The 14,598-nt window shown below is 44.1% G+C and overlaps 1 protein-coding gene across 12 annotated transcripts in view; it reads right to left on the bottom strand.

Annotated features, from left to right (window-relative positions):
* The window catches only part of ARHGAP32 (Rho GTPase activating protein 32), a 264,246-nt gene that overhangs the window by 27,956 nt on the left and 221,692 nt on the right, over positions 1-14,598 (bottom strand). For all 12 annotated transcript variants that reach the window (XM_038167597.2, XM_072027728.1, XM_072027724.1 and 9 more), the window contains one exon: positions 11,732-11,881. In XM_038167597.2, the coding sequence (XP_038023525.2) occupies positions 11,732-11,881 (150 nt within the window). The remainder of the gene's footprint in view (positions 1-11,731; positions 11,882-14,598) is intronic.

Consider the following 14,598-nt stretch of genomic DNA (forward strand, 5'->3'; position numbering starts at 1 on the left):
AATGGTCCCTCCCTGGATTTTGGGAGGCTTTTTTTATTTTTTTTATTTTTTTTAATTTTTTTAAAGTACGTTACTGGAATCAGCACTATTTGTTCAGGCTGGGGAACGAGGCCTCCCATCAAGCTCCCCCCTAGCAGCGTCGTTTTCACAATATTACAGTAATAAGGTGAACTGCCACATAAGCCAGGCCTTTCGGCTGGTTAATGGACCACAGCATGCTGAAATGCAGCTGCTCAGCTGAATTCCACACATAGCAAACAAATGCGGAAAGCTGAACCTGCTGCCCAACAGGAGTACAAAATAAACTGTCCTGAGTGCCACACCAAACCACCTAAGCAAAAGAAAGAGCCATGAATATCAAGTACCCGTAATGATAATTAGGAAGAATATGAGAAAGAATAGAACCGAGAGCAGGAATGCAACAGCAGGTTAAAGGCTACGTTTCGAGCCACAGGAATATAAATTTAAACAATCAGCTACGAAGATGAATCTGAGGTGGGAGACAGCTTACTCTCAGTTGTCCAGGCTGCCTCTATAAACAGCGAGGAAAATCAGGTACCTGCAGAAGACAGCGTGCCCCAGGAACGTGTGGTGCAATAATAGGATGGTGTGGATTGTTTTAGGGATGTGCCCATTTCTTAGAACTTTGTGACTAGCTGAGACATGGACAACTTCTAGACACCTGGAATTAGCCACACAAATCCTGTCTCCCTTACCATATAAACACAGTTACATAAGAACCTAACAATGAATATCCTCATCCAAGGAAGTACTGTTGCTTTTACCCCATTCTTCCTCCTATTCTTAGCTCAATTTTTCAAAGAAACTTCCAAGAATTTCCTTAAAAAAATACAGTCGAAAACTCTAATAATTCAGACTGTAACTTTTCTCAGAACCTCACTTCAAACTGCTCCGTTCTGGAACTCCTCCCTCCGCCTTACAGTGAAAGCTACGCAGGAAATTCTTGTAAAACAGCACGAGACCGAGAGGTTACGGACTTTGTTTTCCTTGCCCTGTCCTGTAAGGAACACCCTCTGCAGGAAGGCTCTCTGCCACCCAGGGAATCACCTGCACGTGCCATTTTATAAGCACGCGGACCCCACCGTGCCCTGCATGTTCAGAAAAACAACAACTGGCTTGGAAAGATTCTCTTCTCAGGACTTTTGGCTCCTTCCTAAATCTGTGTCCTTAAATTTGAATCAGCAGGATTAAGAGAGAAGAACAAGACCAAAGAGTGAACTTCCTTTGAGATGCTCTCTTCCTGATTTTCAAGAAGTGTGACCCACCTTAAAATGATTTATACTGTTGAAGAGTTGGGTAAAGTCCAAACCACAAGCTGCACTATTTCCTGATAATGTGCAGTGCTTTTATTTGAAATTATGACTTTTGTACTGTAACTCATGATAACAGAAGAGGCAGCCATAAAGCATGAGTCAGTTTCCATGCAGGTACCATGCAGCGCCCAACTGTGTAATCAGCCTCCAGTGCTGGACTCTGCTTTATAAGACTGGACTCTTTTTATTTATGGTAGCTTAGCCAGGAACTGTGTAAAAACAAAGTGCAAGGTTCAAGCCTAAGAAACATAAATCCCGTGGTGCTGCATCAGGCTAGGAAGGCAGTTCACCACGCTTTTTAAGTCCTGTAACATCAGCAACACTCTCAGTGCTGCGGGTATGTCTGTGCCAGGGCATTTTTGCACTTGAGCACTGCAGTGGCATAAACCATGCTTACTCTTACTGCTTTTGTATCAAAGAGAAGAACCTTTATATCGTACGTCCATCTCCCAGGTTGTATCCACCCAAGTGGGGATAACAACTGGGGTTGTATTTTTGTTTTTAATACAGAAATGCATCACAACCATTAAATGGAATAAATATACTACTAATACATTCATATGTAGGCTGTGCTAGTGCTTTCCATATAGCTCAATTACATGTACCACAGTAAGTTAAGACTGAAAAAGGTATCCACCTTGGTAAGAGCAGAGAGGGCTAAGAGCACAAGCAATTCCTGCATGTAGTGCAACATTTTTTCTCATGTTTGTTCTCCCTACAGCTGTAGTGTTTCGAAATGCAAATTAATTTTCAACTCCCTGCTGTCCTCTGGGTCACTCAGGCATAAAGAATTTCTCCTCTCACAGCTGCGGGCAGGGTAAAAAGGGAGGGGACTGAGAGATTGTCTCTTTTCTTTACTGCAAAAGCTTGTATTGCCTTCTCAGTTCTCCCTTTTTGCAACTACTTCCCCCCAAACAAGTCATTCTCCATGGGGACCCCACATACCTCTTTGTAATGCTAACCCCATACCCAATAATCTTGAGTTCCAGCAATTCAGAGGGCAGATGGTGAAGCAATAACACTGCCTGTTATGTTTGGACATTTGCCCAAAATATCTCAGAACTATTGGCCTTTAAAAGTCTCAACTTGTGTTCAACGAGTTTGTGTAGCAGTCATCAGAATATGTCTCCACTCATCTGCAGTTTGGGACAATTATTGCTGTTTGTCCAGGCTGCTGGACCCGTCCTTTACATTACAGGGGTTTCTCGCAGAGGCACAGCCTGCAAGGTCCGAAGAAATACTGAGGCACCTGAACCACACAGGCTTTTTGTGATTTACAGAAGGGCTCGAGTCACTTCAGCACCTTTTGGTTTCCAAAACACCTAACACGTTTAGATCTGTGAAATTATGCAAACCCAACTAAGGAACAAAATAAATCTAGGAGATACCTGGAGATAAATGGAGTTATTTCCTCCAGGCACTCACCAGGCTGTGGGTCTCACGTGCTGACCTGTGGTAACACCTGAATAACAACCACTGTTTAATGTTTATATGCCCTTAACCTTCCAAGTACCTCACAAACATTACAAGTTTACCCTTGTGGCACCTTGGGGCAGATCCGGACTGTTAGTTTAATTTCACAACATGGAGATGGAGGTAGACACCCAGCAAGACTGCCGAGGCCATGAACTGTGCATGAGAGACAGGGTTTGAGCTCAGGAGCACCCGGATCCCATCACAGAATCGTAAGGTTGGAAAAGCCCTCCAAGACCATCTGGTCCAACCATCCCCCTGTGACCAATATCACCCACTAGACCATGTCCCTAAGCTCGCACAGCTCTGACTACAGCTTAGCTCTTCAAGTTGAATGCCCAAGGCCTTTGGAGATGGATTTTGATTTAAAAAAAAAAAAAAACAAACACACTATAAATTGTGAAACACTGAAAGGAAACTGGTTTTGGCATGTCTGAGGCTAACAGGTTTCAATATATAGCTAATCACCTGAAAACAGGGTAGCCAAACGAAGTAGTTGCCAGCAGGATAAATGGAAGGGTATGGCTGATGTTACCTGTAAGCTTGAAGGGGCTGTCAAGTCACAAGAGCCCCACTGAATTACTGCCCCAGAATGCAATTTCACAACCATTTTTTTCAAGTTCATACATCGACTGTGTGCAGAGCTGAAACAAACATGGACTCAGATGCAAGAGACAGGACAGTATTTTGGTATGTCACTGCATAACATAAAACAAGCAGAAAACAATAAAGGTTCATAAGAAACAGACATGGCCAGTTTGGGATCTAACATACAAGTCAAATCACTAAGAGTATGCATCTAATGATTCCTCAAGCGCAAAAGGAATCATCTGGGGAGGAGAAAAAGTTTACTATATCCCTATGGCATGAAGCATATAACCAATTTTTAAAGTTTCAAGTACTGAAAAAAGTTCACTGATGGAAACTAACGGCCTCCCTATCTATGAATTGCTGTCTTCTGAGTTCATTCACAGCCATGGGCAGAGCTGCTACAATTTCATGTTAACTAAAGACATTTCTTCAAGAATCTGCTCTTTTCTGAGCAGCTGTGTACTCTACAATTACCTTCAGTTTTCTCAATAGGATTGTACTGTACAAATACTATTAAACTAGGTATAACAGGAAGATTTCCAGATTCGTCAATACTTGCATTATTAGGTAGGTTTGTCAGGAGACACAAGATGCAACTAACTGCATGGTTGGACTAGTTGATCTTGGAGGTCTTTTCCAACATTAATGATTCTATTTCTGAGCTGTAGCCCTGGATAGCAATTCTGCATGTGGCACGTGCTTTACTTATGGCTCTTTTCTCCCCTAGATATCTGAGGGCATTACAAAATCTATCAGGTAAGTAAGCACGCATTATTTTTCCTGCTGTGCCAACAAGGAACTCAGGATCCACTATTATTTTCTACTTACACATATTTTAGGGTAAAGGAAGATGGATCCTATTTGAAGGAACTTGCCCAAAGTCACACAAGAATTATCTTGGCAGAAAAGGACATGAATACAAATCATTCAAATCAGATTTATGTCCTAAGCATGAAAACTCCTTCGGACACGTAAATGCTTAAAAACTGAGAGAGGAGTAAAAGCATGAAGTCAGATAGAACCTACCTGGAGGTCTGAAACTTTTAGTTCACATTCAAACTTTTCAGCTCTACCTATTAAGAGTACAAAAATGCCCAAGGGTTCATTCACAGAATTTATGTATCTAATATAAACCTTCAGCCTCAGTCACAGCCAACATTCTCCTCAGCCTGTTGTAATGACTGTGGCCAACTTAATAATTCTGATCTAAATGTTATGTTTAACACACACAACCTACCTTTTTTGTGCAGCACTTCAATTAATCTTTGTGTAAGAACAAGACGTTATTGCTTAAACAAACCTATTGATGTGGTTGCCAGCATTCAAGTCCTAACAGTTCCAAGCAGCCCTGGGGAACTGCACTCCAAGATCTCTCTGCTGCCCCACGACTATTTGCTATTTGAATTGCAGCGAGCCCACGTCAAGCTTGAGTATCTATTTCTGATGGGAACCCGACAAATGCTAAGAAGCCTTTGTGAAGCTGAAATCTTGAAGGAAACCAATTCTCTACAAACGACATCATGAGCAGACATTCATCTGAGCCTTGTGAGCATAAACTGGAAGTTCCTGGATTTCAGGGGCTGTCTTGTGTTTATGTTTAAAAACAGTACTTAAGAGAGAGGAAGGAAAAAGAATAATACATTTATAAATATTTATAGCTTTCTACCTTTTAGCAAAGTTTTACTTCTTCTTGTTAATATTCAATTTCATCCTCAAACAGCAAGAGAGTGGGCACCAGCTAATTTACCCCCAAAGAGTTAAAACATCAAGAACAAAAATAATAAATATGTAAGACTCAGCTGTCCTGAATTCCAAATCAAGACTTCCTTCACAGATGGCAAAGATCCAAATCCATCCAGCCAGACTTTTATTACAATTAAGATTATTAGCTAGTAAAAGGGACTCCTCACATTAATATGAGGAATCAAAAGAGATGACATATAGATTACAAAGCTTATCCTGGAGCTAAGGGGAACCAGACTTCAACAGATCCCTGCCAAGATGCTGCCCAAGATCTCATTCCTTGGGTTACTCTGTTCTGGTAACACTGTTCTTCCTATACTCAAATCTGCAATAAATTAGTATCAAAGGCAAATGTATCACCCAGTGGCAGCCAGGGGATTACTTGAAGGTAAGACCAGAGGACCCAGAACAAACTGTGATGTCACCACAAGTCCCAAGGTGCTCTTAAGAAGCTTATCTGAGGAGCGCAATGACCAGCATAAGGGAATAAAGCCATCCCCTCTATGCAGTTGTTGCTAGTGCCCAGTACATAACAGGACTGTGTCTCTGCTTTAATTTGATCTTGCATACTGTTTTGAGAAGTCTTGGTTTTCATTGTATTCTTCCTTTAATCCTACCCAACTTGTCATACATAATTGATAACAATTTTGGGGAACTGGGGAGTAATAGGAGGAATAGAAAGCAAGAATCAGCTATGTTAGGAAACCTTGTCTTTTGAAGACATTCACTTTTTCAGCAAGAACAGCAGTACTCTATCTCCCTGTTGATCACCAGTCAGTATTTTCCAGAAGAGTTCTGACTAACTCAAAGGGGAGCTACAGATCCTTTGATATGGGGAACTCATTGAATAAAAATTACTGCCATTTCTAAATCCACCTTTTCCAGTTATGGAAACTGATGAAGTATCAAGACAACAAATGCATAAAGAGGTATCAACACAACACATACATGAAGAGGTACAAAAAATACCATTTGCTTTTAGTCTACAAAACCCTCTGTTAATACAGCTGGCCATGTTATATGACTTATGCCATGAGGAACACCTCTACGCTGTTTTAGGGCACACCAGGGTTAGCCTGTGCTCCACTCTAACCGCCAAGAGAGAAACACTCATATTTTATCAAGTGCCAGGTACAGGTACATTTTCAGCACGGAAGAGCTGCCAGTATTTGCACCTCATCTCCTGCAGTCCAAGCAAATCCAGCACTTATCCCCAGCAGCATTTGCATATAAAGCACACTGGAAAGTAATTCCTCAGCTACTGCAACTCATGGCTCACGTTCCCAAAAGAGCAATGAAGCTCTCCTCTGGTTCACTGACCTCAACTCACCAACCCCAACCTCTCTGCAAGCTCCCAAAGGCAGAGGAACCGACACCACCGCAGCGCCAGATCTGCTGCACAGCTTCCCTGCTCCCAGCGCTGCTGAACCCAGCCCAATCCCCCGCGTGAAGCAATCCATCACTCAAACGAACCTAAGGGGCTTGCAGAGGACTGGCACCGAAAGATGGATTTATCAACTGTACTTTGTGGGCAACCTCCAGGCAGGTTTCCTGCCCCTTTCTGTCTGTGCAAGAGGCTAAAGCACAGGAGACAGAAGGCTGAAAGGGAACAGGTCTGGGTGAAACACGTGGCTTTAGCACCAATCTACTATAAAACGATGTAACAAGACAGCACTTGACTTGATTCTAATCAGACATTTACACAAGGACTTCCTACCCATGTATTTCAAAATGCTGGGTGTTATTTTTACTTTTCACCTGGATAAAAACGAGGGAAGGAGCTGAATGCCATAACCTTGGTGACGTGCTGTCAGTGACAGCCAGGAACCTGTGCAGCCTCCTAATCCACCGGCCTCTCCAGGCAGCTGTGCACAAAGTTTGTGCTAACCACCTCGCTGCCGACTCCTACATTGGTCTTAAATTCAGGAGTTGTGGAGAGCCACGTTTCAAAACGTTCTGAGGCACAAATGAGGACATGGTACAGATGCTGCAATGCAGCATTTAACCAGCTCCCACACTAAACAAACACATCCTCTGCATGCACAATTCTGTCTAATTGGGGTCAGGCTAAATTCGAGTTCTATTTGGTTTCCTTTGAGAGAAAATATTAGGGGGAAAAAAGTCTACCTACCGACAAAGGGAACAGGGCCCCTCTACTCGTCAGGGATTATGTTGAACTGACTGCATCTTGTAGCTCTGCAAAGCCAACCAGCATGGCAGGTGTCAGCGGCACCAAACCACCTGGGAACTTTGCAGGATCACGAAGAAACAGCTACTCCCTGTTGAGCTTGGTTCGCTTCCAAACAACGCTTCATTGGCAGATGAGTATTCAAAACCCAGAAGGAGCCAACAAATGAATAACGCACTAAAATTAAATGGAGACAGGCCTCTGAAGGCAGGCTGCGTTGGGCGACTGCTAGGTGTTGTGCAAACCAACATGCCTGACGGCTGTATCACCACAGCCTTTGCTAGATTTAGACCCAATGGAGAAGTCAGAAATCCCTCACATCAAAACTGGTTTTACTCCTCCACGTAGCAGCCCCAAATGTGTTACTTACATGTGGCAGGAAGAGGAGCAACGAGGGCTGCTGGCTGTTACGCTCGGTGAGAACAACGCACCGACACACAGCCGGGCCAGTGACCAGAACACGGGGCTGTGTGCGCCCAGCCCAGATTCCAGCTCTGAACACTTCGTCCACTCTCTATAAAACCTGAGACTGCTTGGTTCCCTGACTTGGTGAAGGCCAGGGTTATCCAATCTCCAGCAACCAGAACAACAGTCTTAAGTCAGAGAGGTCTGGTACGTGCACTGCTCGGGGTGCCCTGAGTAATCACATCCAATGACAACGAGCCAACCTTCCTCCTTCACTCTTGGCAAAGTAGTTCGGGCCCCAAATCCCATCACCTTCCAGTGTGACTTACTGGGGCTCCTAATGGCCATTCTCAAAAGCAGCTTAGAACACAAATGATTTTGAAAGATCATCCTGTGATGTGCCCATGACTCAAATCCTCATCTAAGAAACAGGACAATGATGCTTCCTTCCCATCACTGCTGTCAGGTCTACAAGGGCCTCTGGGAAAGGCCCGTTCCACACCATGTGGAGGTGCAACTCCTACAGAAGTGCCCCGTCATTGTGCGGAGGGCTCAAAGTGTCGGCACACAACAAACTGCCATTGAAAAAAGCAACCAAACCCCAAACCCAGGACACTGCCTGTCTACAGCTGCCAGCTCAATAATCACTGCAATCCCCACCATGAGTCACCCGTCATACAGAAAGATCTTGAGGTGCAGTACTCATCCCTACTGTTGTTATTGTAAACACTTGTTAAAATCCTTTCCTCCCTCCCTATACCTGTTTATAGCGTTACTTCTCAGGTCTCTATACCACAATTAAAAAATGACAAATTGCACCCTCATCAAAAATGAAGAGGCAGTAGCAGCAACAGCCTGCTTGCTCCACTCATCCCATCATACCTAGACACCCTCCCCTAAGGAGAAACTCCAGTAAACAGAGGTATTATGTCCTGAAGTTGAGCAGACACAAGTTCTGTCATGCCAGCCTGACAGGCATCTTGCAGAAAAGACAGCGCTCGGCCCCAGTGCAAGACTGATCTCAAAAAATCAGGTAAACGAAGATAAATGCTTTGCTGGTTTGGATCCAAGAGCGTGCTGAATGTACAGCATGCATATGGAGCTCTGCAAGATGGCATCACCTGGGCTCTTGCTCTGGAACAGTAAGGTCTCATTTCTACATCTCTTTCCTCCTGTACATCTCACACCTTGGTACTCCCCTTCTGACAGGAGCACAACTGGTGCAGAACAAGAGTGACACTTGCTGAGCTCACAGAAAGACAATGTGCTGCAGGAGGTAAAACCTTTCCTCGTGTTTGTACATTCCCTTCTGGGTACACAGACATGCGACCAACTCTATGCTGTCCTAGCTAAGCCATCTGAGCCCGCTGCCTCAGCTCAGTGTTTATTAAAAAATGTTGGACCCACTTCAGTTTTCATGCTTCCATATTCCTTTTATTTTCTGTCTTTTCCACTCTCACCATTGCCTATCTGAAGGACAAGCCCTGTTCAGAAAAGTTTCAGATGGTCATGATTTCAAAACTGGGATGGCTCATGTTGTTTCACAGGGAATTCTTGGGAAGTTAGGTTTTGTCAACTTCCCAAGAATGATAACTAATAAAATAATTAACATAACTTCAGTTTGGCTCAGTGGTGCATTAATGCAGAGCACACAAATGCCTAGCCACCCATTTCAAACACTGTGGACAGTGTTATTTTCTCCTTCAGTCCTGCTAAATCTTTTGGATGCTGGGCAGCAACACAGCAAAACTACCATTAATCTAAATCCATCTATAAATGCCTTGGGTTCTTTTTGTATTTCTGAACTGAGATCTTTTATAGTTGTAATCCCAAAGCATTACCAGTAGGTATCACGCACAGACTTCAGCAAAAGTACTATGTGCTCCTATAAAAATACTCGTTTATGAGGTGAAGAAACAGGACTGCATCACTGCTCTCCCTCACTTAACGTGGAGCACTGCACTTGGCTCCGTGACTGAGGAACCTTAATGCTACAGAATGAGGGAATCTTAAAGTGCTGTGCATGCACAGAGCTTTATTCACAGGAACCCAGAAACGTCTCCACAAAACCAATCCCGGGGATTACATCACTTGGAATACAGGTCAGAGAGCTGAATCACACAGAAAAAAACAATCCTGCTGTGTGAAATGGAGACATGGCCCTGTTAGCAACATTCAAATTGGATCTGCTTCACTCCGGGGAGTTAGGAAAGAGTTATTAAATCGAGGTTGAAAGCAACTGCTAACTTCTCAGATGAAGAGACCTCATTAGCACAGCTCAGTCACAATCACTCACCTGCACGTGATGGCAGAGGAGGGACCAGGACAAGGAATGACCTCCTAGAGACTGCCACACAGGAGCCTCTAGTGTCATTAGGACAGTTTAGTTCAGCTCAGGGTGAGTCTTTTACTGCTAAATAAAATGCATACCCCTTAAAACCAGGCAAAAAAGTCAGTGCAGAGAGCAAAGAAGAGCTTTAATTATTGCTGACTTATGTCTAACTAAAATGGACAGGAGGAGGGCTAAGGATCAAAAAGAACTCTCTCCTTCCCATTAATGAGCTCACTGCTGGCATGTCTCCTGCCCTCCAAGATTGCTCCCACAGCATAAATATAAAACCAGCTCTATTGCTACCCAGTGGTGTAAATTACCCACTCCTGATGCAGTTCTTACATGGGTTACTGTACGTTTCTGCCTTCAAACCATGCAGTTTCTGGCTCTCTGATGCTTTTCAAGCCCCAGCAATAAAGATCTCTACTGGTTCCAATTAACAAGCCAATGAGCCTTGCCACAGTCGTGATTTCTTAAGAACAAGCTCATATTATTCACCAACCGGTAGTAAAATACTTCATGTCAGGCAAGGGAGTACACATTGCTGTTACCAATTGAATCCATTGGAAAGAAGTGCACAGAACAGCTCCCCACCCTTTACCATCCCTTTTCCAAAAGGCACTCATATGAACAAGGAACCTAAAGTACTTCTGGCAACAAATGTAACAGAGAAATTTCTTTCCTACCCTACATGTCACTTTACTTCTCCTTGAGCTCCACACAAAAGCTGGGAGACATCAGGTTCAGAGTGCCAGCAGATGAGGTCTATGCAGATACGAGAAATGGCCCAATATCTACTGCATTAGGCAAGAAGCAAAAATATGAAACAGATCAACAAACTGACATAGCCAGACAGTGATGCTATACCCATCACTGATTTCCTGATGGCTCTAACTCCTGGGCAAACTGGCTGTGGCCCATTGCTGTTCCACGCTGCTTTCCTAAAAAACCCTCAGCACGAGCCATCTGTGGGAATGACCTCAGCGAGTGAACTGTGGAAGAATTTGTGTCCTCTGTTTGATACTCAACAGTGCAGGTACCTCCCTGATTTCACAGCCTAGATTGGAGATGTCCCAGTGAGATGGTAGGAAAGAACACATGAAACAAGTTCATCAAAGGAAGAGTGGTAAAAATTGTGTAACTTTTTCTTGGAATGGAGAGCTCATCTTTGCTGCATCCCTAAAATGCTGATGGGAAGGTGGAAGTGGCAGAGAAGACCTATAGGGAAGTCACCGTAAAAGATAGAGAAAATACAGCTATAACAAATAATATCCAGTTAACTCCTGTACATTTTCTGAAACCAAGAGGAAGGGCAGGTAAACAATCTACACTGTGGACTGTGATAGAATCAAACAAAGACAGCGAGCTGGAGAGAAATGTATGGATTTAACATAGCAGTTACTTATTCACTGACACAATAATAAAGTTTATTTCCCTGTATTTAGTATTTATTTGAAGACTCCAAGAGGTTTAGAACTCACCTTCAGTGCTCCCATGTCAAACCCTGATGCTTGCTTCTTTTTAGCATCAGTCTCAATTCATCTTTCAGTCACAGATTCTCATTACACATTTCTCTGCTGGCATCAACTACTCTTTTGCTAGATATGATCCCTCTTTAGTAAGATTCCCAACAGAGGAAGAACTCAAAAATGGGTTGTTCCTTACCATCATGTCCAGAGTTGAGAAGATGCTCTCCCAAGTCACAGCCAAACACCCTTTCCTTCAGGATCCCCCGCTGCTTCAGTTTCTGCTTTGTTGGACGCGACTTCATGAATGTACGAAGGAAGGTGATGAGCTTGCCGTGTTTTTTTGACACTGCACAACAAAATAAAGAAACCACTTCAGGCCAAGCAGAACACATTTTACAGAGCATGTAAAAACAGTAGCAACATTAATATAAATTATTTACAGAAACAGATTTTCCAAGGTCTGATACTAAATTGAGAGTTTGCTTTTGTTCTAATCCCCGTCCAGTGCTGAAATGACACGACAGCTGAAATGGAAGAATTTAACACAAAGATACATTTACCCAAAATGAAGCTTCAGGTGGCACTTCACTAAAGCACTGTCACCGTACACAGGCTGCTGGGCAGCACCTGTAATGTGCATCTGTGCAAAAGGAACGAGGCTAAGCTAGCAAAACCTGTCATCTCTTCCACGTTGACAAACACGGTCTGTAGTCTCTAAGCAGAAAGAAGTGCTTTGTTACTGGCTTCCATTCTAGTAGCCCCAGGCTCTCCTCCAGAGCAAATGAGTGACTGACAGTATCTGAACTTAGAGGATGCCCAGCTCCGGGTGCTGCAGCCTGCCCTTCCAGCACACCTTCCAGCACTCCTGCTGCACGTGGGGCAGCCCAGCCCAGAGCAGCGTTACCTCCCTCGGTCTTTCCAAGTTATTGCAAGATAACTGAATTGCTGTCTTGGTTTTATTTAATAGAAGAACAAGGTGGCTGATCTGAAGAGCTGCAGTTCCCTCCTGCAGAAAGAATACATGAAGTCTACAAAGGGACAAGAACGCAGCTCAGCAGCCGCCCCTCTACACCTTCAGCTCCATTTCCCACTCAACATTGTGTGGTCTCGGCTCTGCTGGTGAAACAAGTCACCGTGTCCAAGCCAGCTGATGCCGCTAAGGAGTGAAAACCAGAGCAGCCCAGGCAGCTGCCCCTCTGCTAAGGCTGCCCCTCTGTTTATAATAAGCCTAATATAAAAGACCTTAAAATATTTCTATCTGTTTGAACAGAGCAGGGTTCTGCTCTTGGGTGAAGTCCCTTTTAGCAGCATGGCATTACATTGATCTGCAGCAGCAGATCACATCTGAATATCTGAAATCCTAAAATCTCAAACAAAACCCAGGTCTGCATTTGCACCAATCAAACCCAAATCATTTAAGAGAATGCAGAAGCATTGAGGAGGACAAACTGCCTAGGGGGTCTTTAATTAAAGGAATGTTGTCGGTTTGCTGTGGCTTTTTAATTACATACCACAAATGAACAGATTGTGCCGACACGCCAAACGAAGTTAGGACGGATTTTGGTTGTATCCATCATCATAGTAAAGTAATGGCTCATTTCTCATCTCCTACCAACCCTGCTCAAAACCAAATGGAGGCAGAGTCTCTGCCTGACTTTTGTGGAGTTTCAGAGCTGACGGACCCCAGACAGACACTTTAACCAGTCTGACAAATAAAGCAATTACTAACACCCATGTATTCATCTGAATCACTTCACAGATTGTACACAGCTCTTCGTGAAGTGTCTTGCTTGACTGAATGAAAAATGAATCCATCAGATAACGGATGTGAAAACATAGGGAAATGCAGCCAGTGTCAGCATTGCAGGTCCCCCAAAGCTGGGGACCAGGTCACCTGGTGACCTCTGGTGTGAAAAACAAGGGTGCAGAGGATGCGCTGCCCTGCTCCAAGGACGTGCTTGGCTTGGTGCTGAAACACGCTTGCATCTCTAACCAGAACGGAGACCCGAGTTTTTAAAACAGAATAAATCTGTCCTGCCTTTAAGGTGCTCAGTACAGTTTAAAATAATTGTCTTGTTTTCTGTATCATTAAGCAGGCTCCTCCAAACACACTCCCCTAGTGTACCTGCGCAACAGTCCGTGACACTGTCAGGGCGATGCCTGAGCAGATTAGGGAACCAGAAAATCACTTATCGATAGCCTGTTGAGACACCTGCATAGTTCCTTGGTTAAGCACAGTTTCCTGCCCCAGTCTGCTCTGAATCACTGCCTACTCCGTGCGAGTGTTTCCCAGGCTAAGCCGGCTTCAGGGGCTTCTACCTGCGCGAGAATGATTCACTGATAAGGGGAGTTGGACTTCTTGGGGCGGGGGGTGGGAAAGTGAGGGAACTCGAGCAGTCATCTCTCTGCTGACAGGTTATAAAAAAGAACAAAAAAAGCACGTAGGTGTCTGATACGGATAAGCTATCACGAGAACACAGGAGGCTGTCAGGTTCGCTGTCTGTGTGCCGAAAGCAATAAAGGGGGAAATGCTTTCAATCCTGCTTCCAAGTCCCCTGGCATCAATTGACCGTCAAACCAGCAATGCATATCCTTAGAGATTTCATTTCTGATTCATTTCTGCTCAGATCAAGCTAGCGCAGCAGTCACAGTTTCTGCATAAACACCGACGCCAAGGTTGCTCCCAGGACTCATGCAGAATAAATGTTTTCTGCTCCGAACCCGTTGCAGCCCCGCTGGTGACAGTACCAGCAATTTAAGTGGTGCTCTCCTGCTGCAGCCCAAGTGCTTGTCCTGGGCTCCTGCACCCACCTGTCTGTGCTGAAAAACCCAGAATTTGCAAGTAGAAGGAAGTTAGGGAACCCAGGGAGAGGGTTTATACCAGAAACGAATCTTAAATTGTTACAGGCTGTGGAAATCTGGACAAACTAGTTAGCCCTTTTCTACGCTGCTTTATTGTCCCATCAGTAAAGTGAGGACATGACAGATTTGCAGCTGGTGTCTCCCTGTGGGGTGTTCAGGTGATGGGCGACACAGAAGTAAACCCAAAGGCTAAAGCAGGGT

Source organism: Anas platyrhynchos, chromosome 25, assembly GCF_047663525.1.
Source record: "Anas platyrhynchos isolate ZD024472 breed Pekin duck chromosome 25, IASCAAS_PekinDuck_T2T, whole genome shotgun sequence".
Lineage (NCBI taxonomy): Eukaryota > Metazoa > Chordata > Aves > Anseriformes > Anatidae > Anas > Anas platyrhynchos.